Source organism: Hyperolius riggenbachi, chromosome 3, assembly GCF_040937935.1.
Source record: "Hyperolius riggenbachi isolate aHypRig1 chromosome 3, aHypRig1.pri, whole genome shotgun sequence".
Taxonomy (NCBI): domain Eukaryota; kingdom Metazoa; phylum Chordata; class Amphibia; order Anura; family Hyperoliidae; genus Hyperolius; species Hyperolius riggenbachi.
Window position 1 is genome coordinate 293,389,971 of NC_090648.1, and position 23,777 is coordinate 293,413,747.

Sequence of the window (23,777 nt, forward strand, 5' to 3'; positions counted from 1 at the left end):
TATTGCTATAACAAGGTATTTGGTTATCACTGCCATCCAAACATAACGATTATTATAAATTGAGTTGAGTCTAGTTGTCTATGAAATTTCCGATATCAGGATATTTATCACATTTAATTGTCTTTTCTGGGGATTATGTGTGGTTGTTGGTGTACAGAAGATAATTTACTGTATATCCATGTCACAAAAAAATTATTTATGCTGACACACCACAAAAAGAGTGTGATTATCCTATTTCACTGTAGAGTTTCAAATATTGACTACAGAGATAATAGAACTCTAGAGTACATTTTACATTTATGAATACATTGTCATTCATAAAAGTGGCAATTACACTAAGAGCGTTCAGTTTTATATTAATTATGAGCAGCCCATAAGAGTAGTAGAACTTGGATAAGTCGAGTGCCATTAACCTTTGTAATTATAACTTTAGTAGTTAAAAACGCTCAAGTGAATGAAACATATCCTTTACATTGGTTTGAAGAACATATATATATATATATATATATATATATATATATATATATATGCGTGTATATATATATATATATATATATATATATATATATATATATGTGTGTGTATATATATATATATATATATATATATATGTGTGTGTGTATATATATATATATATATATATATGTGTGTATATATATATATATATGTGTGTGTGTGTATATATATATATATATATATATATATATTTTTTTTTTTTTTTTTTCGTTTTAAATCGAAAAGACTTCTGTGTAGCTGTGAACCTAGCTGAAAAAAATGAGTTCTCTAACAAGGCATGTTCCAGTTTAGCTAAAAGAAATCCAGGACAAAATATCATCCTTCAGACCGAAGCCAGCTTTGCAACCAAGTGAATTTTTATATTTAGATAGTCTCCAGAGGTCCATTCAGCTGTCACAAGCAAGACCTGACATCCATCATTTGATATATGGGTACCTACAAACTGTGGAACTTGCACTTAGTATAGCAACAAATAATGTGTATCATTTCTGAAATAAATGTTCTAGTACAGGATATGTAGTTATTTCCTGATTTTGTGTATAATGCAATTAAAAAATTCAGTGAAACTGAAGTAAGAGGTATATGGAGGCTGCCATATTTATTTCCTTTCAATCAATACCAGTTGTCTGGCAGCCCTGCTGGTTATTTCTCTGCAGTAGTATTGGAATAACACCAGAAGCAAGCATGCAGCTAGTCTTGTCAGATCTGACTTTAAAGTCAGAAACACCTGATCTGCTGCATACTTGTTCAGGGGCAATGGCTAATAGTATTAGAGTCAGAGGATCAGCAGGGCTGCCAGGCAACTGGTATTGCTTAAAAGGAAATAAACATGGCAGCCTCCATATACCTTTCTCTTCAGTTCCCCTTTAAACCCACAAATCATATTAAATGAATGAGCAGGGGCAGACCTTTATGTGTGTAATTATTTAAACTGCCTATTGATAGTGTGATGTGTCTGTATTGGTGGACTTATTGCTGGAGGTGTGCAAATGGACAAAATCTTTCCCAATCTCTGTTCATTTTTTCTTAGCCCATCTCCAGGGCTGCTCATAGATTAAAAATGAATAAGGAAAGGTAGAAATTGGGCAAGATTTCAACCCCATGCATCTCTGCTTGTTTCCTTTTGCCTACAGCTACACACACATGCTAGATTTTTGTTGCTCAGAAATGATCATTAAAATTTTTTGCCTTTTTTACAGTTTCCCCCACATATCAAATGTAAAGTCATGAGTGTGACAAGAACATATATACATATATATTTTTGATTTGTTACAGCTTGAATAAACATAGTCTCTTTACTCCAGCACACACAGGCAAATGCGTAACTACACAGTTGCAATATGTTATGTGAAAGTCTGCTTTTCTGGACAAATGACTGAAATGGTCAGAATATGCACACTGGAGTCTAAAGCATAGCAAAAAACTATTGAGTTACCACTGTGATCTTACTGTTATAAAGAATTGTACAGAGTACAATTGACAGCCTTATGCTACTGCTCCTACTCTGAGAGCCACTATGAAGGGGATTGCATGAGTCAGTCAGGCAAAAATAGTTTAGCAGCGCAAAACAATATACTGTATGTAAAGGTTTTTAATGAGTGGATTAAATGTTTTTGACTGTCTTAAATTCAGTTTTGGTGGGTAAGGAGGCTTGTTACTTGAGTGAACAAAATTCTAATAAAACCATAGTTTAATCACAGACATGTAGCTTGTCTCTCCACACCTTGATTATATAGCCTTTATTGAAATACAGCTGGATACAAGGCTCACTCATGGTTGTGGCATTGAAGTCTATTTTTTTCATGCTGACATCACCATCATTTTGTATAATTTTATTGGTTGGCTGCTGAAGCAGGCAGTCAACAATTTTTAAGAAGCCCAGCATTGTAATGTTGTCAGAATTCTAGCAGTTTTATTTATGCAGGAAAAGCCGTCATATGTGTATGTATATATAAATATTAATAATCAATACAGTCCTTCTAAAGAAATAAATAATTATTGTTAAACCCTATATAATAGAATCTATTACTTTGAAATATATTTAAAAGCTAGTGATTTGGGTCTGCGAAACATTCTTGTGAGATTGTTTTAGTTTTAGAGGGTTGTTGACGTGTTCTTGTACAAGGATGTTACAGCCAGCAAGAAAAGATAAAAATTTCCCAGCTAGAGAAGTCAAAATATGAAAGATATAAAATATAAACAATAGAAGGTGTTTTCCCAATTAGTTAAAGATGATTCAATGATGCCACCTGGCGGTTTAATAGTCTTATAAAATTAATATTATTTGTTATGAAATGCTGACATCTTGCGGTTGAAATTATATATTTATTTATAAGAAAGACAAATATATAGAACATAAGTTTATATTATTAAGATTTAATATGAAATTATTTCTTATATGAGTAATTGTTTTAAGAAGAATTATATAATAAGCTTTATATTTAAATAAGTATATTAGAAGCCCTGTATGCTTCAATAAGCCTTAAATTGCTGAAGGCTCTTACAGGTCTGTGTACAGTGTTATAGGGTCAATCTGACCTGGGAAAGTACCGAGACATTCCAACATAATTAGCAGAGAACACTTTATCAGAAATGCGTCATGAATGACATTGTTTAGTCTCAATGTCTGGGGCAGCCAGCAGACAAGATGGCTGGTGACGTCCATTTTTAATTAACTGCGTCAGAAATGACCCTATATCAAGTGTCAAGCACTCCAAATGATGTTAATTCCCACAAGATAAGGTAATTAAAAATTTATAAACAATAATATTGTGATTTAGGTATTCAAAACATAGATTGTATTTGACGCATGGAAGCTTTAGCCAATCAGAACCTGGGATTCAGGGAAAGTCCAGATTAAAGTGGAATTAAACTTCGTACTTACTCTCTGCTCTAAATGAGTAGCCACAACATGAAAAGCTTTATGCGAAAAAAAACTTTATTACTATTTATGGAAATAAAAAAAAAACCCTTAGGACTCAGTGTTTATATGAGGAGACAGCCTGCAGAGATCCCAGCAGAGCTCTTGCTTTGTATTTACAGTTACTGATAAGGCAGTTAGGTTTGGCTAAACTAACAAATAACACAGCAGTGTACACAGTAGTGCATTATATATGTGGAATGAACACTTTTGTGCTGTGCTCCACTTTAAAGGACTCACGAGGCGAAATACAGAAAAAAAGTTAAATACCTGCATGAAATTTGAATGCACGGAGGATGCCATCTGCGCCCTCCGTGCCGTTCCGCCAGGTCCCTGCTGCTCAATGTCCCCCCGGGCTGGCTCCCGACCTCACAGACCGGGTCGGGCTCTCCTGCCTCCACTGAAATGGCCGCCAGAGCTGGCCGCGGCTGCGCAGTCCACATAGACGCGAGTGTGGCTGCGCAGCTCTAGGGCCTCCCCCCGATCCACGCTACAGGCTGTTTCCTCGTGGGCCCTTTAGGAATCATTTGTTCTGTAGTTGTAATGACAGGCTGCATCTGATCCTTAGAAGAAACTTTTAATTTTTCATTTGAACAAAAAAATTGCATAACTTTAAAAAGACACCACATTTTGTACCTCTTAAATAGTCCAAGTAGAAAAAAACAAAAAACTATGCTTCAGGATTCTCAAGAAAGATAAGTGAAATTCTGCCACCAACCATCACCCTCACAAGCCTGAGGGGAACATTTATTTGCTTGAACATTTTTTCTGGGGGAGGGGATATGTGAAGTCATCTATGATGAAAACGGTTGGGTGGAGCCTAAGATGCACGAGACGCTGGGACGCTGTATGGAGCCGCATTAGATACTGCGGAGAGGACGTCCAACTTTTATTGATATGTGCATATATTTTTAAGGACATGTGAGTGCACTACCTTGTATTTTATACTTTAATAAATGGTATTACGTTATGCAAGCCCTTGTTTTAAGTTTTTAACCCTTCTGGCGGTCTATTAAAAACCGCCAGGGGGCGGCGCAGCAGTTTATTTATTTTTTTAAATCATGTAGCGAGCCTAGGGCTCGCTACATGACAGATGCTGTGCAGCGGCATCCCCCCACCTTCTTCGATCGCCTCCGGCGATCAAGCCCGTCCAGAAATCCCGTTCTGAACGGGATTACCATTAGGGCTTCCCCCGTCGCCATGGCGTGACGTCAAATGTAATCCTGATCCACCCCTCAGCGCTGCCTGGCACTGATTGGCCAGGCAGCGCACAGGGTCGGAGGGGGCGGAACGGCGGCTAATCAACGCGGAGCGGCGGCGATCGGAGTGCACACGCAGCTAGCAAAGTGCTAGCTGCGTGTTGCAAAAAAAATTATGCAAATCGGCCCAGCAGGGCCTGAGAAATCCTCCTGCGCGGCTTCCCCCAAACATAGTTCGGGGTTACCGCCAGGAGGGTTAAGGCAAACTGGGCCATTGGATGTGAAGCATAAGATTGCTGGAGACTGTCACTGAGCACTGATGGCTGGTCCACTTGAGGTCAGCCATTGAGTCTGGTGAGCCTGTATTTTACCTGTTTCTGGTAATAAGTGACAGCACTCAGATAGTGGGATCACACTACTCATAGGTGTGGTGGTGGTCACAAGTGTTTTTGAGATAGATTACGCTATGTCTGCCTTTTTTTGTGTCTTGCTGAGCTACATTTAGGGAAGACTGCTGATTGCAAGGAGAGATATTTGAAGATTCCTGCTTCAAACTGTGCCCGATCTGCTGATCTGTCACTAAATCAGCCATCACTGTTGGTGAGCGTACTTGCATATAAATATTATGGTCGTGAGAAAACTGTGAAATTGATCATCTGCACTGGATGGGACTTTCTATATGGACTCATTGTTTGATATATAATACTGGTCTATTGGGACTTTTTAGCATTGCCATCTATATGATCTGGGATGTTAGCGCAGTGCACGTCACACATACTGTTTTCTAGGATATTGATACCCCCCATAGTGCATAGCGATCCACCTGGTTGAAGTTCAGGTTATATTCAGTGACTAGTGCAACAGCCACCTTTTGCAATATATATATATATATATATATATATATATATATATATATATATATATAAATATTATATTTATTTGACATGAAATCTCATAAAGATTGGGCACCACCATTGGGGATTAAGGTTTGGCATCACATGGGGGAGTCTTAAGGTGGCCATACACTGGTCGATTTGCCATCAGATTCAACCAACAGATAGATCCCTCTCTGATCGAATCTGATCAGAGAGGGATCGTATGGCTGCCTTTACTGCAAACAGATTGTGAATCGATTTCAGCCTGAAACCGTTCACAACCGCCGCTCCTCCCCCGCATACATTACCTGCTCCGCCGGCCCGACTCCCCAGGTCTCCGCTGTTTTCTTCTCCACTCTGGTCTGGTCTCCGGATCCAGCAGGTTTCACTTCTTCCTGTCTGGGGGAAGTTTAAACAGTATAGCCCCCTCTACTGTTTAAACTTCCTGCCAAGACAGGAAGAAGTGACGCCTGCTGGATCCGGAGCCCAGCGCGGAGATGGAGCAGCGGTGACCGAGGGGATACGCGCCGGCCGGATCAGGTAATGTATTGCAGCTGTATTGCGTCGCTCGTCGGGCACCCAAATGCCGCTAACAACGCGCTCCCTACCCGCGGGCGATCGACGGTAATTTCCCGCACGGAGCGATCGACGGGACCGATCTATTTCAGGACGAAATAGATCGAAATTTAGAGTTAACGTTAACGATTTGACAGCAGATTCAATCCCAGTGATCGAATCTGCTGTCGATCGGTGGGGAATCGGCCTAGTGTATGGACAGCTTTAGAGTTAGGCACCACCAGTGGGGGTTTTAGGTTTAGGCTGCACTGGCGGGGTCTTAAGGTTAGGCTCCATCGGGGGGGGTCTTAGGGTTAGGCACCACCAAGGGCGGGTCTTAGGGTTAGGCACCACCTGGGGGCTCCTACAGTTAGGCACCACCAGATGGGTCTTAGAATTGGGCACCACCAGGGGAGGGTTTTGTGTGAGAGTAGGGAGAAGTTAGGTCATAGTAATTTCTTGGCTGTATCACTTTTCCCAGCTATATCATTTTTCTCAGCTATATTAGATGCCATTTTATAACCAAAAAATAAATATCTTAGCTATATCTGGCACCCTTTTATAGTGAACGCTTTAATTACAGCGCAGGTAGATTTGGGTGCAGCCGCCACCACCATAGGCTGTAATAGGAATAACAGCTATAGCATCGCACAGAGAGTAACTCCGGTGCTGTCAAAAGATGGAGCTGAAGTTACTTTTAAAACACAATAATTCGGCTTCCAGCAATAGCTGGAAGCTGAATTATATCATTCCCCACCATCCATGGCGGCCTGGAAGGGGAATAGTATTTAGCACGGCCGGGAACTTGGCTACACCCGGCGCCCTTTTTTCCAGACCCCCTTTTGAGATGAATGCCTGGTGATTACCATTTGAGTATGTATATACTGTGTGTGTGGTGTGTAACTTTGTAACTCTCCTAAATTTTCAATAACTGTTTAGCTGCTAGTGCATATCTTAATATATCCAAAACAAAAGGAGTCAGGGTTATGACATCAGAAAATGTATGTGACTAAAGTCTGGTTATAAGATGTACATCAAATGAAGTCCCCCATAAAATACATTCCATATCGTGAATCTGTTAGTTTTCAGCCCAGCATCTTTCAATGAACACTTAGGGGTTTTATTTTTTGTTTTTGTTTTTTAAGAACATTTAAATACACTTGCGATTTAAAAAACAAACAAACAAACAAACAGATACCTCTGGAGTGGGTAGCCTCTGGATCCTAACGAGGCTTCCCCAGTTCTCCTCAGCCAGCCTGTTCCAGCACTAGACCCCCCCAAACAGCACATGACAATAATATTTACATCAGCAGCAAGTATAAGCTTCTCCTCAAGCTCTGGTAGAAATAGCCAAACTCAATCAGGTCTACTCTACTGCACATGGGGCTTACACCTGTGCAGTAAAGCGGATCTGATCGAGTTCGGCTATTACTGCTGGAGCACAAGGGGAAGCTGATACTGGGCCTGCACGAGCCTCCCAACAAGCGCCAATAATGGGAATTGCTGGATCCAGAGGCTTTCCTCTCCTGAGGTGAGTACCCCCAGGGGCACTTTTTTCCCTTCAAGTACATCTAAGGCTACTTTCCCACCAGGACGTTGCGTTTTAGGGGATGTTATGGTCGCATAACGTGCCCCTAACGCAACGCCTGGTGGTGTTGGATGTGGACGTCAGAGCGAGCCGCGTTGGGCAGCTCACTCTGGCGTCCGTGATACGTACTCTTGGACGCATGTGACATCACGTGGTCCCGCCAGCCAATCGCCGCACAGAGCGGCCGCTCCAGGAAGTTTACACTACACGTCACACCGTGCAGTGAATATTAATTAGCCATGTGGCTGGCCGAGGAGGAGGAGGGGAGACCTCCTCCTCCAACACTACTGAGCATGTGCAAACAGTCTAACGCGGCTTAGCCGCTTATAACGTACAGCACGCAGCACTTTAACTTGACGTGCAACGCGACGTGGGCACTGTGAACAGCCCATTGACTTTTCATTACATTGCGGTGGGCTGCGTTACAGGCTGCACTAACGTGCGCCTGTAACGTCTAACTGTGAAAGCAGCCTTAACCACCCTGGCGTTCTGATAAGATCGCCAGGGAGGCTGCGGGAGGGTTTTTTTTAAATAAAAAAAAAACTATTTCATGCAGCCAACTGAAAGTTGGCTGCATGAAAGCCCACTAGAGGGCGCTCCGGAGGCGTTCTTCCGATCGCCTCCGGCGCCCAGAATAAACAAGGAAGGCCGCAATGAGCGGCCTTCCTTGTTTTGCTTACACCGTCGCCATAGCGACGAGCGGAGTGACGTCATGGACGTCAGCCGACGTCCTGACGTCAGACGCCTCCGTTCCAGCCCTTAGCGCTGGCCGGAACTTTTTGTTCCGGCTGCGCAGGGCTCAGGCGGCTGGGGGGACCCTCTTTCGCCGCTGCTCGCGGCGAATCGCCGCAGAGCGGCGGCGATCGGGCAGCACACACGGCTGGCAAAGTGCCGGCTGCGTGTGCTGCTCTTTATTTGGCGCAAATCGGCCCAGCAGGGCCTGAGCGGCAGCCTCCGGCGGTGATGGACGAGCTGAGCTCGTCCATACCGCCCAGGTGGTTAAAGAACAGAGACTTGTGGCCTCAATTCACGGAGTTTTATCAAACACTTTATCAAACGTTTGATAAACGTTTGATAAATTACCTCATGGGTAAAATCTAATTTTGAATTCACTAAGGTGTTATATATTTATCGAATGTTTTACTGATAAAACGATTAACAAATATATAACACCTTAGTGAGATTTTACCCATGAGGTAAATTATCAAACGTTTGATAAAGTGTTTGATAAACGTTTGATAATGCTCCGTGAATTGAGGCCTTAGTGAGATTTTACCCATGAGGTAAATTATCAAACGTTTGATAAAGTGTTTGATAAACGTTTGATAATGCTCCGTGAATTGAGGCCAAGGTCAGTTTAACAGGGTACTCAATGTGTTTGATGAATGGTTAAACAACAGATACACCAGTTTATGCATTGTCAACTGAGGGCTGGTTCACGCTTGGCACTTCATCATTGGTTTGCTGATCACCGCTGATCAGCAAAGTGCTGTTACTAATGTATCCCTATGAATACATTTACACTGCGGCGTTTGCGATTTCGAGCAATCGCAAACGCGCTGCATGCTTTGGGGCGATTGCACTGTGATTCTTGTTTTTGCTGCCGAATTGCAATCGCGGAGCGAATGCGATCGCAGGGCAAGCGGTGGGTAAGCGCTGAGTGTGAACTAGCCCTAAGAATACCACAGCAGTATTAAAGCAGGGAACACACTTGCCACCTAATATTGCGTGCAAGTTTTAATTTTTTTTTCCATGCTGTGATCGTATTTTTTGTTTACTTTTTGTGTGCTTTTTTAAATTTAATTTGCAATTTTTAGTTTTGTGATAAAATAATATAGATTTAGAAATGCGCATGACATGTACCTTTTGTGTATCTACAAATTGACCAGTACGCTAGTGTTGAACAGTTCAACTGATATTAAAGGGAACCTAAACTGAGAAGGATATGGATTTTTCCTTTTAAAATAATACCAGTTGCCTAACTCTTCTTCTGATCCTGTGTCTCTAATGCTTTCAGCCACAGCCCCTCAACAAGCATGCAGATCAGGTACTCTGACTGAAGTCAGACTGGATTAACTGCATGCTTGTTTCAGGTCTGTGATTCAGCCACTACTACAGCCAAAGAGAGCAGCAGGACTGCCAGGCAACTGGTATTGTTTAAGGCCTCTTTCCCACCAAGACATTGCGTTTTAGGGGATGTTATAGCTTATAGGTCGCATAACGTGCCCCTAACACAACGCTTGGTGGTGTTGGTGGAGGACGCTACCTAGAGCTGCGTTATGCAGCTCTTGGTGCACCTTTTTTGTGCTATAGACTGCGGAGACCACGTTATCCGCATCACATTGTCCCGCCAGCCAATCGCCACACAGAGCGGCGCTCCAGGAAGTAAACACTACACATCACACCGTACAGTGAATATTAATTAGCCATGTGGCTGGCCGAGGAGGAGGATGGGAGACCTCCTCCTCCAACATTACTGAGCATGTGCAAACAGTCTAACGCGGCTTAGCCGCGTATAACGCACAGCATGCAGCACTTTAACCTGACGTGCAGCGTTACAAGGTAACGCAACGTGGGCACTGTGAACAGCCCATTGATTGTTCATTACTGTGCGGTGGGCTGCGTTACAGGCTGCTCTAACGTGCGCCTGTAATGTCCCACTGTGAAAGCAGCCTAAAAGGAAACATCCATTTCTCTCTCAGTTTAGGTTCCCTTTAATTGGCTTTGGTCCTATTGCGAGACAGTCACATAAACCACTCAGTGTATGTTATTCAACACAACATAAATAATGTAATAATAATCATCATCATGAGTTATAGCAACAAATGTATATATCATGATAGTAACTTATTCAGGTTTGGTCAGGGTTGGTTAGTTTTAGGTAGAAGAAATAAAGTAACGGAATTTCTCTCCCATATGAACACGGCATTAAAACCTCAAGAATTTTCAACCATTGTTCCCACTTCTTAAAACTATCATAATAACACTAATGAAAATTTGTGAATGTTGGATCTAGTAGGTTAAGTTTATGGATAGGTCAGGGTGGAAGGTTTGAGTTTCTATTAATAAAATGTTAAGCATTCAAGGTGCAAACCCCAGCCTACAGTTCTACAAATTAGTATCTTAACAAGGTTAGGAATGTTGCTTCACCCTGTGTAACCTCCCCAGATATTATTTGAATGCATTTGGCAACTATGCTGCTTGCAAAAAATTGATTTTGCGTCTCTTCCTTCTGATCCCGCTACACCCCAGCCTCAGGTTAAATGAGTAAATTAGGACACATGTCCTGCTGTGATTATTATTATCTACCGTGACACCCAGTGTTTCCAATACTTGCAGTAAGTGCAGAGGGGGCAAAGTAATCGATCCTAAAGACTGATGCATGCTATAGTTAAGCATAATCACATAGAAGCTGCTGAATGCAAAAATAAGGATTTTTTTAAAAGCTAAAATGTATTTCTGCAAGGACTAGAAATTGAGATTTGACTTCTGTCACAGCTGTGTATCCATTACATTGCCAACTATCAGGCAAACCAAGAAAATTAACAGTCGGAGTCCTGGGTTTAACATCATTTGTGTTAAAAAGAAAATATTGCTAGAAATGTATCACTTCATTTCCATATTTGCATTTGTTATTATGTTTTATTTATGGTGTACCAGCATACTGCAGCTATTGCGTCTCTTGTGCAATGCAGCATGGGCAGTGCATAATAATTGCAAGAAGTGCAGATTGTCACTGATGTGGAAAATACTGAGAACAAGACCAGGAGGATGCTTAAATGGAACTTAAACTGAGAAGGATATGGATTTTTCCTTTTAGGCTGCATTCACAGTGGGACGTTACAGGCGCACATTAGAGCAGCCTGTAACGCAGCCCAACTCACAGCAATGAAAAATCAATGGGCTGTTCACAGTGCCCACGTTGCGTTGGAGTATAACGCTTCACGTTCAATGAAAGTGCAGCGTGCTGTGTGTTATACTCGTACTTTGCTGCGTTACACTGCTTGCACATGCTCAGTAATGTATGTCAGGAGAGGAGGAGGGGAAAGTCTGCTATTGTGTCTAGCCACATGGCTAATTAACCACTTGAGGACCGTGGGCTTTACCCCCCTTAAGGACCGGCCACTTTTTTTCCATTCAGACCACTGCAGCTTTCACGGTTTATTGCTCGCTCATACAACCTACCACCTAAATGAATTTTGGCTCCTTTTCTTGTCACTAATAAAGCTTTCTTTTGGTGCTATTTGATTGCTCCTGCGATTTTTACTTTTTATTATATTCATCAAAAAAGACATGAATTTTGGCAAAAAAATGATTTTTTTAACTTTCTGTGCTGACATTTTTCAAATAAAGTAAAATTTCTGTATACATGCAGCGCGAAAAATGTGGACAAACATGTTTTTGATTAAAAAAAAACCCATTCAGTGTATATTAATTGGTTTGGGTAAAAGTTATAGCGTTTAAAAACTATGGTGAAAAAAGTGAATTTTCCCATTTTCAAGCATCTGACTTTTCTGACCACCTGTCATGTTTCATGAGGGACTAGAATTCCAGGATAGTATAAATACCCCCCAAATGACCCCATTTTGGAAAGAAGACATCCCAAAGTATTCACTGAGAGGCATAGTGAGTTCATAGAAGATATTAATTTTTGTCACAAGTAAGCGGAAAATGACACTTTGTGACAAAAAAAAAAGTTTCCATTTCTTCTAACTTGCAACAAAAAAAAAAAATGAAATCTGCCACGGTCTCACCATGCCCCTCTCTGAATACCTTGAAGTGTCTACTTTCCAAAATGGGGTCATTTGTGGGGTATGTTTACTGTCCTCGCATTTTGGGGGGTGCTAATTTGTAAGCACCCCTGTAAAGCCTAAAGGTGCTCATTGGACTTTGGGCCCCTTAGCGCAGTTAGGCTGCAAAAAAGTGCCACACATGTGGTATTGCCGTATTTTAGGAGAAGTAGTATAATGTGTTTTGGGGTGTATTTTTACACATACCGATGCTGGGTGGGAGAAATATCTCTGTAAATTTTTTAATTTTTTTTACACACAATTGTCCATTTACAGAGGTCTTTCTCCCACTCAGCATGGGTATGTGTAAAAATACACCCCAAAACACATTATACTACTTCTCCTGAGTACGGCGATACCACATGTGTGGCACTTTTTTGCACCCTAACTGCGCTAAGGGGCCCAAAGTCCAATGAGTACCTTTAGGATTTCACAGGTCATTTTGCGACATTTGGTTTCAAGACTACTCCTCACTGTTTAGGGCCCCTAAAATGCCAGGGCAGTATAGGAACCCCACAAATGACCCCATTCTAGAAAGAAGACATATACACGTATTCCGTTAGGAGTATGGTGAGTTCATAGAAGATTTTATTTTTTGTCACAAGTTAGCGGAAAATGACACTTTGTGAAAAAAAAACAATAAAAATCAATTTCCGCTAACTTGTGACAAAAAATAAAATCTTCTATGAACTCACCGTACTACTAACAGAATACCTGGGGGTGTCTTCTTTCTAAAATGGAGTCATTTGTGGGGTTCCTATACTGTCCTGGCATTTTAGGGGCCCTAAACCGTGAGGAGTAGTCTTGAAACAAAATTTCTGAAAATGACCTGTGAAATCCTAAAGGTACTCATTGGACTTTGGGCCCCTTAGCGCAGTTAGGGTGCAAAAAAGTGCCACACATGTGGTATCTCCGTACTCGGGAGAAGTAGTACAATGTGTTTTGGGGTGTATTTTTACACATACCCATGCTGGGTGGGAGAAATATCTCTGTAAATGGACAATTGTGTGTAAAAAAAAATCAAAATATTGTCATTTACAGAGGTATTTCTCCCACCCAGCATGGGTATGTGTAAAAATACACCCCAAAACACATTATACTACTTCTCCCGAGTACGGCGATACCACATGATTGGCACTTTTTTGCAGCCTAACTGCGCTAAGGGGCCCAAAGTCCAATGAGTACCTTTAGGGTTTCACAGGTCATTTGTTTCAAGACTACTCCTCACGGTTTAGGGCCCCTAAAATGCCAGGGCAGTATAGGAACCCCACTAATGACCCCATTTTAGAAAGAAGACACCCCAAGGTATTCCGTTAGGAGTATGGTGAGTTTATAGAAGTTTTTATTTTTTTGTCACAAGTTAGCGGAAATTGATTTTAATTGTTTTTTTTCACAAAGTGTCATTTTCCGCTAACTTGTGACAAAAAATAAAATCTTCTATGAACTCACCATACTCCTAACGGAATACGTTTGGGTGTCTTTTTTCTAGAATGGGGTCATTTGTGGGGTTCCTATACTGCCCTGGCATTTTAGGGGCCCTAAACCGTGAGGAGTAGTCTTGAAACCAAATGTCGCAAAATGACCTGTGAAATCCTAAAGGTACTCATTGGACTTTGGGCCCCTTAGCGTACTTAGGGTGTAAAAAAGTGCCACATATGTTGTACCGCCGTACTCAGGAGAAGTAGTATAATGTGTTTTGGGGTGTATTTTTACACATACCTATGCTGGGTGGGAGAAATATCTCTGTAAATGACAATTGTTTGATTTTTTTTTACACACAATTGTCCATTTACAGAGAGATTTCTCCCACCCAGCATGGGTATGTGTAAAAATACACCCCAAAACACATTATACTACTTCTCTTGAGTGCGGCGATACCACATGTGTGACACTTTTTTGCAGCCTAGGTGCGCTAAGGGGCCCAACGTCCTAGTCACAGGTCATTTTGAGGCATTTGTTTTCTAGACTACTCCTCACGGTTTAGGGCCCCTAAAATGCCAGGGCAGTATAGGAACCCCACAAGTGACCCCATTTTAGAAAGAAGACACGGTATTCTTTTAGGTGTATGGCGAGTTCATAGAAGATTTTATTTTTTTTGTCACAAGTTAGTGAAAAATGACACTTTGTGAAAAAAAAACAAAAATCAATTTCCGCTAACTTTTGACAAAAAAATAAAATCTTCTATGAACTCGTCATACACCTAACAGAATACATTGGGGTGTCTTTTTTTCTAAAATGGGGTCAGTTTGTGGGGTTCGTATACCGCCCTGGCATTTTACGGGCCCAAAACCGTGAGTAGTCTGGAAACCAAATGTCTCAAAATGACTGTTCAGGGGTATAAGCATCTGCAAATTTTGATGACAGGTGGTCTATGAGGGGGCGAATTTTGTGGAACCGGTCATATGCAGGGTGGCCTTTTAGATGACAGGTTGTATTGGGCCTGATCTGATGTATAGGAGTGCTAGGGGGGTGACAGGAGGTGATTGATGGGTGTCTCAGGGGGTGGTTAGAGGGGAAAATAGATGCAATCAATGCACTGGGGAGGTGATCGGAAGGGGGTCTGAGGGGGATCTGAGGGTTTGGCCGAGTGATCAGGAGCCCACACGGGGCAAATTAGGGCCTGATCTGATGGGTAGGTGTGCTAGGGGGTGACAGGAGGTGATTGATGGGTGTCTCAAGGTGTGATTAGAGGGGGGAATAGATGCAAGCAATGCACTGGCGAGGTGATCAGGGCTGGGGCCTGAGGGCATTCTGAGGGTGTGGGCGGGTGATTGAGTGCCCTAGGGGCAGATAGGGGTCTAATCTGATAGGTAGCAGTGACAGGGGGTGATTGATGGGTAATAAGTGAGTGTTTAGGGTAGAGAACAGATATAAACACTGCACTTGGGAGGTGATCTGACGTCGGATCTGCGGGCAAACTATTGGTGTGGGTGGGTGATCAGATTGCCCGCAAGGGGCAGGTTAGGGGCTGATTGATGAGTGGCAGTGACAGGGTGATTGATGGGTGGCAGTGACAGGGGGTGATTGATGGGTGGCAGTGACAGGGGGTGATTGATGGGTGATTGACAGGTGATCAGTGGGTTATTACAGGGAAGCACAGATGTAAATATTGCACTAGCGAATTGATAAGGGGGGTCTGAGGGCAATCTGAGCGTGTAGGCGGGTGATTGGGTGCCCGCAAGGGGCAGATTAGGGTCTGATCTGATGGGTAACAGTGACAGGTGGTGATAGGGGGTGATTGATGGGTGATTAATGGGTAATTAGTGGGTGTTTAGGGTAGATAACAGATGTAAACACTGCACTTGGGAGGTGATCTGACGTCGGATCTGTGGGCGATCTATTGGTGTGGGTGGGTGATCAGATTGCCCGCAAGGGGCAGGTTGGGGGCTGATTGATGGGTGGCAGTGCCAGGGGGTGATTGATGGGTGGCAGTGACAGGGGGTGATTGATGGGTGATTGACAGGTGATCAGTGGGTTATTACAGGGAAGCACAGATGTAAATATTGCACTGGCGAATTGATAAGGGGGGTCTGAGGGCAATCTGAGCGTGTAGGCGGGTGATTGGGTGCCCGCAAGGGGCAGATTAGGGTCTGATCTGATGGGGAACAGTGACAGGTGGTGATAGGGGGTGATTGATGGGTGATTAATGGGTAATTAGTGGGTGTTTAGGGTAGATAACAGATGTAAACACTGCACTTGGGAGGTGATCTGACGTCGGATCTGTGGGCGATCTATTGGTGTGGGTGGGTGATCAGATTGCCCGCAAGGGGCAGGTTGGGGGCTGATTGATGGGTGGCAGTGCCAGGGGGTGATTGATGGGTGGCAGTGACAGGGGGTGATTGATGGGTGATTGACAGGTGATCAGTGGGTTATTACAGGGAAGCACAGATGTAAATATTGCACTGGCGAATTGATAAGGGGGGTCTGAGGGCAATCTGAGCGTGTAGGCGGGTGATTGGGTGCCCGCAAGGGGCAGATTAGGGTCTGATCTGATGGGTAACAGTGACAGGTGGTGATAGGGGGTGATTGATGGGTAATTAGTGGGTGTTTAGGGTAGATAACAGATGTAAACACTGCACTTGGGAGGTGATCTGACGTCGGATCTGCGGGCGATCTATTGGTGTGGGTGGGTGATCAGATTGCCCGCAAGGGGCAGGTTAGGGGCTGATTGATGGGTGGCAGTGACAGGGGGTGATTGATGGGTGATTGACAGGTGATCAGGGGGATAGATGCATACAGTACACAGGGGGGGGGGGTCTGGGGAGAATCTGAGGGGGGGGGGGGGTGATCAGGAGGGGGCAGGGGGCAGGGGGGGGGGGGATAAAAAAAAAAACAGCGTTTACAGATAGTGACAGGGAGTGATTGATGGGTGATTAGGGGGGTGATTGGGTGCAAACAGGGGTCTGGGGGGTGGGCAGGGGGGGGTCTGATGGGTGCTGTGGGCGATCTGGGGCGGGGGGGGGAGAAATCAGTGTGCTTGGGTGCGACATAGGGTGGCTGCAGCCTGCCCTGGTGGTCCCTCGGACATTGGGACCACCAGGGCAGGAGGCAGCCTGTATAATACACTTTGTAAACATTACAAAGTGTATTATACACTTTGTATGCGGCGATCGCGGGGTTAACATCCCGCCGGCGCTTCCATATGGCCGGCGGGATGTTGCGGCAGGTGAGCGGAGACAAGCGCCGGCGGAGGATCGCGTCACGGATGACGCGATCGCTCCGCCCATGCCCCTTAAAGGACCGCCGCCTCTGTGGGTGAGCCGGTCCTTCAGGGCTCCACTTCCCGGCCGCCCCTGTGCTTTAGGCAGTCGGGAAGTGGTTAATGTTCATTGCACTGTGCTAACGTAACGTGTTTACTTCCTGGAGCTGCCGCTTTGTACGACAATTGGCTGGCGGGACCACATGATGCAGAGTGTTCCGATCACGTTTTCGTTCAATAGTATGCGTCAAAAAGTATGTATCCCAGAAGCATCAAGAGACGCATAACGCGGCTCTATGTAACGTCCAACTTCAATACTAACATGCGTTGGGTTAGGGGTACGTTATGCGACCTTAACGTCGCATGAAACACAACGTCTTAGTGTGAAAGAGCCCTTAAAATAATACCAGTTGCCTCACTCTCCTGCTGATCCTGTGTCTCTAATACTTTTAGCCACAGCCTATCAACAAGCATGCAGATCAGGTGCTCTGACTGAAGTCAGACTGGTTTGGCTGCATGCTTGTTTCAGGTCTGTGATTCAGCCACTACTGCAGCCAAAGAGATCAGCAGGACTGCCAGGCAACTGGTATTGTTTAAAAGGAAACATCCATATCCCCCTCAGTTAAGGATCAATTTAAGGTTTATTTGTGAACCTGCAAGATATTTACAGGTGAGCAATGCTATATTGGCAGCTGAAGTGAAAACACAGGTGAACTATACAAATAATCAAATGCAGTGGTATTGGAAGATACTAAATAACCCAGAATATGTATACAAGTGTCCTCTGCATATACTGGATATGCATAGCAACCAGTGTATATATAATATTGTGTGCACACAACCCCTGAACCAGAATAAGTAATAGCAAATATATACAAGAGAAAACCTATATACAAATATATACACACAGTATGTAACCAGGCAATATATATACACAACTGTGCGACAGGCAAACAGAAACGTCAGACAGGCAGGGTTCAATACCAGAGAATCGGGCAATACAATAATCACAAGGCAAAGGATTGTCAGGAGATAAAACAAGAGGTCATACACGGGCAGGCAAGATAACTAGGAACACAGGAACTCGGAGGACCAGCACACAGGCTAAACAGCAAAAATGAACTAGCAATGTTTGGCTTGCAGGTGCTGGCTTATATCCTGTGCAGAGGAGTCAGGTGATTCAGATTTCCTCACATAGCAGTCTGCAGGAAATGCATTTCCTGAGTAGGTTTGCCCCCTGCTGGTGAACAGGAAGAACATAATGAGTTACCAAAGTTCTTGAAGAGTATGCAAGGATCTCTGCTGGTGAATAGAGGAAGTTAACCTCCTTAGTGGTAACCCTGAATTAGGCTCGGGATTGAAATCCGCAGCTCAGAGCAGTAATCCCGTGCCTGAGTGAGTTATATGTAGGAGCTGCTGCAGATCTCTATGTGATATGTTTTTATTTATTTATTTTAGGCTCTAAAAGCCTGTGAAAAAATTGCATGGCTTTTAGACCCTAAATCTGGAAATAATCATAACGACAGGGAGGTTAATGCAACAAGTTTATAACCGTGTCACCTGCAGATGTGGATCGTGACAGCAGAGGGCTGAGGTTACAGCAATGAACATTAAGTAAAAAAGGGAAACATTACAAAATTCCACACAAAAAAAGTACATTTTGCAAAGAAATAGCATCCAGATAAATCTAAGAGATGGGAGAAAGTGTGACTATAGTTTAGAAGTATTTAGAACCTGCTCTATAAGAAATGTACAATAGAAATGTGAAATGCTGAACTATTGAACTATATTGCGGCCAGTAAAAAACTGAAATTGACCTGCAAATGTCAAAGCAGAACGAAGTCAAAGGCTGGCGCTCTCACAACTGGTTTCCCTGTTACTTGCTCTCCTGGCTGCTCAGCGTCCCCATCACTGCACACATACTCCTTAATACATGGCACGCTCGGGATCTACCTCCACTGCTTGCTGTTCCAGTAATTCCACCATGTCTTACACAGCAATGCAAGGCAATAAGTGTGGGGCTGGGCACCAATGCATTAAAAGATAGGTGAGGCCATTAAGACATAGCTCTATTGGCACAAACACTTCTGTGTTCATTCTCCTTTACCTGAAATTGCATGTGTCCCCTTCTGAAATTGGATATGCAGGGTACACAATGCTTAATACATTTCATGTTAAATATTTTGATAATAGAAATGATGAGCATTTTCAATTGATTGTCCCGAAGTACAGTAGGATGGGCAACTTATTTTATATTATTATATTATAATATATTATTTCTCAGACATTTAATTCATACTGAACTAAGCCTGTATTTATCTTCTAATTCCCTGCTTGATTAGTTCCAGTCTGGCTTTCGGTCAAACCACTCCACAGAAACCGCCCTTACTGATGTGGCCAATGATCTTCTTATGGTTAATCCAATGACCATTATTCAATACTCATCCTTCTTGATCTGTCATCAGCGTTTGACACTGTCAATTCTACAGATCCTTTTATCTGTAGGCATAAAGGGCCGTGCTCTCTCCTGGATATCATCCTATCTCTCTGGAATGTCTTTCTCTGTCTCTTACTCAGATCAGACCTCCTCTCCTCATCCTTTATCTGTGGAGGTACCTCAAGGCTCTGTCCTTGGTCCTGTCTTCTTTTCCATATACATGCATGGCCTTGATAACTAAAAGGAACACTATCGATTAATCTTTTTCTTTTTTTTTTACCTGGGATTGAGAGAGTTCCCGAATGATATATAAATTTCACTTGCTTATCTCTTTTGTTTACTGTATTAAATTCCTTTTACTCTTAACTGACAGCAAGTCTGCTCAAATCTGACGGCAGAGTGAACCATGAGGGGAGGGGGAATTCCCTTACAGTGCATCTGTTAACTCTGTGTGAAAGAAAGTCCTGCGTCTCTGACGAAAGTGTCTGAAAAGAGCAGAGGAAATGTAACTTGTTATAAACATTTGTAATTGTCTGTAACACCACAGCTTTTCATACTTTTTTTGCTTTCAGAGAAAAATACTCTGTAGTCTGATATGCAAAAAACACTGGCTGTGCATTGAAGCAGACACCCCTAACTCAATATAAATAAAACAGAACTAATCATCAATTTTACACCGTCTATGTCCACCTCTCTGCCTGATATAACAATAAATGTCAGTAACACCCCTATAACTTCAGTTCCCAAAGCACAGTGCTTAGGAGTAATATTTTATTCTTCTCTCTCATTTATTTCTCACATACACTCCCTAACCAGCTCATCTGTCATCTTCTACTCCAAAACATATCCTTTTCTCACTCTGGACACTAATCAATTTTAGTACATGCTCTTATTATTTTGCTTGGACTATTGTAATCTATTGCTTGGTGGACTACCAACAAACTCACTGACACCGGTCCAATCTGTACTGAACTCGGCTGCTCATCTCATTCATTTCTCTTCTTGGTCTTCCTCTGCTGCCCCTCTCTGTCAAGCTCTTCATTGGCTGCCAATTACAGAGTGGATACATTTTAAACTCTTCACCCTAAACCTACAAAGCTCTCCACAATCTCTCTCCCCTGTAAATCTCTTCACTAGTTTCCCGATACCAACCCAACCGCAATCTCAGACACAGGAGCTTCTTTTTTCCTCCTCTAGAATTACCTCCTCGCATTCATGTATACAAGACTTCTCACGTGCCTTACCCCTCCCCTGTAATGCCCTTCCAGAGCACATCCGTCACTTTCCTACATTCCAATCTTTAAAGTGGACATGAACTATTGCACAGGACAGAAGTAAAACATAGAGAAATGCACCCTGTATGTATTTAGAGAGTTTAGCCTTTTTAATTCCCCCTCATTTGTATGTAATCACAAGTTGTAATTTGATCTCTCCCCTTTGTCACATGACTGCCACGGCAGATAAGGTCATTTGAAAGCACGGGATGATAACCGTATGTTTGGTTCCAAGAATCAGGAAGTAGAAACAGTGCAGATTTTTTACTATTTGTATCAGCTGTAACAAAGAAATGCTTTTTGTTTTAGTTATTATGCTGTTGTGTATATTTTAGAGCAAAGAGGATGTTTTGAGTTCAGGTCCTCTTTAGACGCTCCCTCAGAACTCACTTTTTCCGACACGCATATGCCCTAACCTAGGCCATTCCCTTTACTAAATAACCTAAACACACACTGTGCCTGTATGTATATTGTATACTTCCACACCTCTTGTTTCCTCCCATTCCTTTAGCTTTAAAACTTGAATGGGCAGGGCTCTCTCACTCTTTTGTGTCTTGACTAAACTAAAACAGATCCTTTCCAGTTCAACTTTACCTTGAAATCCTAAAAACTAAAAAGAAGACTTTAATGGATCATTTCCTAATACATCATTCAACTTTATTTTGTTTTCTTTTGTAGAGTAACATAAGAAAGAACTGAGCAGACCAGAAAGGTACTTAGTGTGCAGTATCCAAAAAGAACCAGCAAATACATATTTTACTAGGTAACAATTCATACAATGATCTAAGACTCATTCCTTTAGATTGTAAGCTTGCAAGGGCAGGGTTCACTCACCCTTTTGTGTCTTGGATTTTGTTGTTCATTTCATAGCTCGCACTCTGTTACACATTTTATACATTTTATTCATCATATTACATCTGTCATTATAATCACCAGTTTTGTATGTTGTACCAATGTCCATATTTGATGTATAGAATTGTCTTTATTAGTATGTAACCCTTGTTGTTTTCTGACTTTGTACTGCGCCACGGAACATGTTGACACTTTATAGATCAATAAGTCATTTAGTTCTGGTCTGGTATGGCGATGTCAGCTTTCAGACACTTCTGGAGAATAAGGGGCCTGATGCTGTTACTATAAAACTGCCTGTTTTCACTCCAAACACTTATATTCAAGAAAATGTTTAAATCAAGCTTAAACTCGCAGTTAGCCTATAAAAAGAACATGTCCTCTTTCTACATTCTACCTGCCCTTTCCACTGCTGAAAGGTGTCCCTGTCCTTTGCTTTTTAGCTATCATTACCTTCATTCACAGTGATCAAGCTCCATGCAACAGCGAATGGTCATGTGTGGTTGAGATGGGGGAGCCTGTGTACAGTGTGGCAATGAGGGGGAAGAGTGTGGAAGTCTTACAACTCTGTGCCTATGAAAACATTTGTGCCTGGATTGACCTTAATACTTATAGTTAAACAGAACTGACACCACTATTTTACCAAATGCAGTTTGACACATGGTGGTGTTACCAGCAGCAAAAGCAGCCATGGCTGCACTCTGATGTGTCCCGATGGGGGGGCTGCCTTTCTTCAGCCCATTCTGAGGGCTAGCAAGTGTCCAGCAAATGCACGAGCGCAGCTGACAGGCAGTGAGTTCACAGCCTTCAGACTCCCATGTGAAGAAGGCCTAAGTGCCTGTTTGGAGACCAGCTGTAGCAAGTAATCAAATGGTTGACAGATCATTTATCCACATAAACTTGTCCATTTATGCAGTTTTTAAGTAAGAAAAAATATCTATAGTATGTGCTACGTATACTTTATGTATACATTAAGCAGTGCAGGTCTTTGTTAATGTTTAAGAAACTGGCAGGTGTATTTAAATATATCATCTTCATAATATAATCAAACATGGTTCTCCATCATTAATGTTTCAATTAAATAGTTTTGTAAATCAAAGCAATTTATTCTGTATTTATTGTCCATGAACTGTTTTTCAATATAAGTTATGGATTATAACAATTACTTGTATTACATAATAAAATAAGTGTAAAAAAATAACTGTACACTGTATATATTGGTGTACTCTTAGATGATCTTCTATATAGTTGTCAGTGCTGATAATGTAACACAGCTAAGTGCTCTTGGTTTTGTAATGCACCTCACTCGTCAGTATCAATACATGGAGTAACCATCCTTATCACAGTGACATCCTGTCTGTGCATCTGTCTTTTTACTTGACAGATTTCCCTTTTTCAAGATTCCTACTTTGACACATTATTTCCTGTCTATTTGACTGACAAATAATGTTGCCAATATACTAGGCCATTTATGAAAAATACAGCTGTATATGCTTTTATGTTTAAAGTATACCAGATCTCTTATTACAAATGGGACACAGATCCATGTCCTTTGCTTAATGACATGCCTTATGTGTCCTCCTGGTGCCACTCTCTGTCCCTCACTTTGTTCCGCTGAACCTTCCATCCCCCTCCCAGACAGCAATAGCAGCTTCTTAGTACACTATTAGGGGAAGGAGCACCTCTTGCAGGAGAGGCACTCCTGCAAAATCCCCCTTCCCCACTTCTCCCTGCCTCTATTCCATTCCTACCACGCCCTTTATCATGCCCCTCTGCTGCTCCCCCCGCCCCTCTCTGCTCTGTGGTGAGAAGCAGGGAGGCAAGCTGCAGTGTCATGACCCTGGGGTCACAGACATGCATTTATTTATTTATTTTTAATGAAAGCGAAACCAGTGAAGAAAAAGATGCAGGAGTGGCTATATGCCATCTGGATTGCCAGCTTAGATTCTCTTTGAGTGCACTCCTGGCACACACCTGGATTCACAGAAGTCACCAATTGAGTAAACATTGGTCTGAACTGCATAAAGCACTGTTACTTAATTTTTAGTTATTACTCTCAATTTAATACGGGCAGC

The 23,777-nt window shown here is 42.5% G+C and overlaps 1 protein-coding gene across 4 annotated transcripts in view; it reads left to right on the forward strand.

The window, feature by feature from the left end:
- IMMP2L (inner mitochondrial membrane peptidase subunit 2) overlaps positions 1-23,777 on the forward strand; it is a 1,449,658-nt gene that overhangs the window by 218,785 nt on the left and 1,207,096 nt on the right. The window contains exon 4 of one of the 4 annotated variants that reach the window (XM_068276515.1): positions 21,532-21,622. The exons of the other annotated variants lie outside the window; for them this stretch is intronic. Within the exon in view, the coding sequence (XP_068132616.1) occupies positions 21,532-21,541 (10 nt within the window). The 3' untranslated portion in view covers positions 21,542-21,622. Of the gene's footprint in view, positions 1-21,531; positions 21,623-23,777 lie in introns of those variants that run through there. 4 annotated transcript variants of the gene reach the window in all.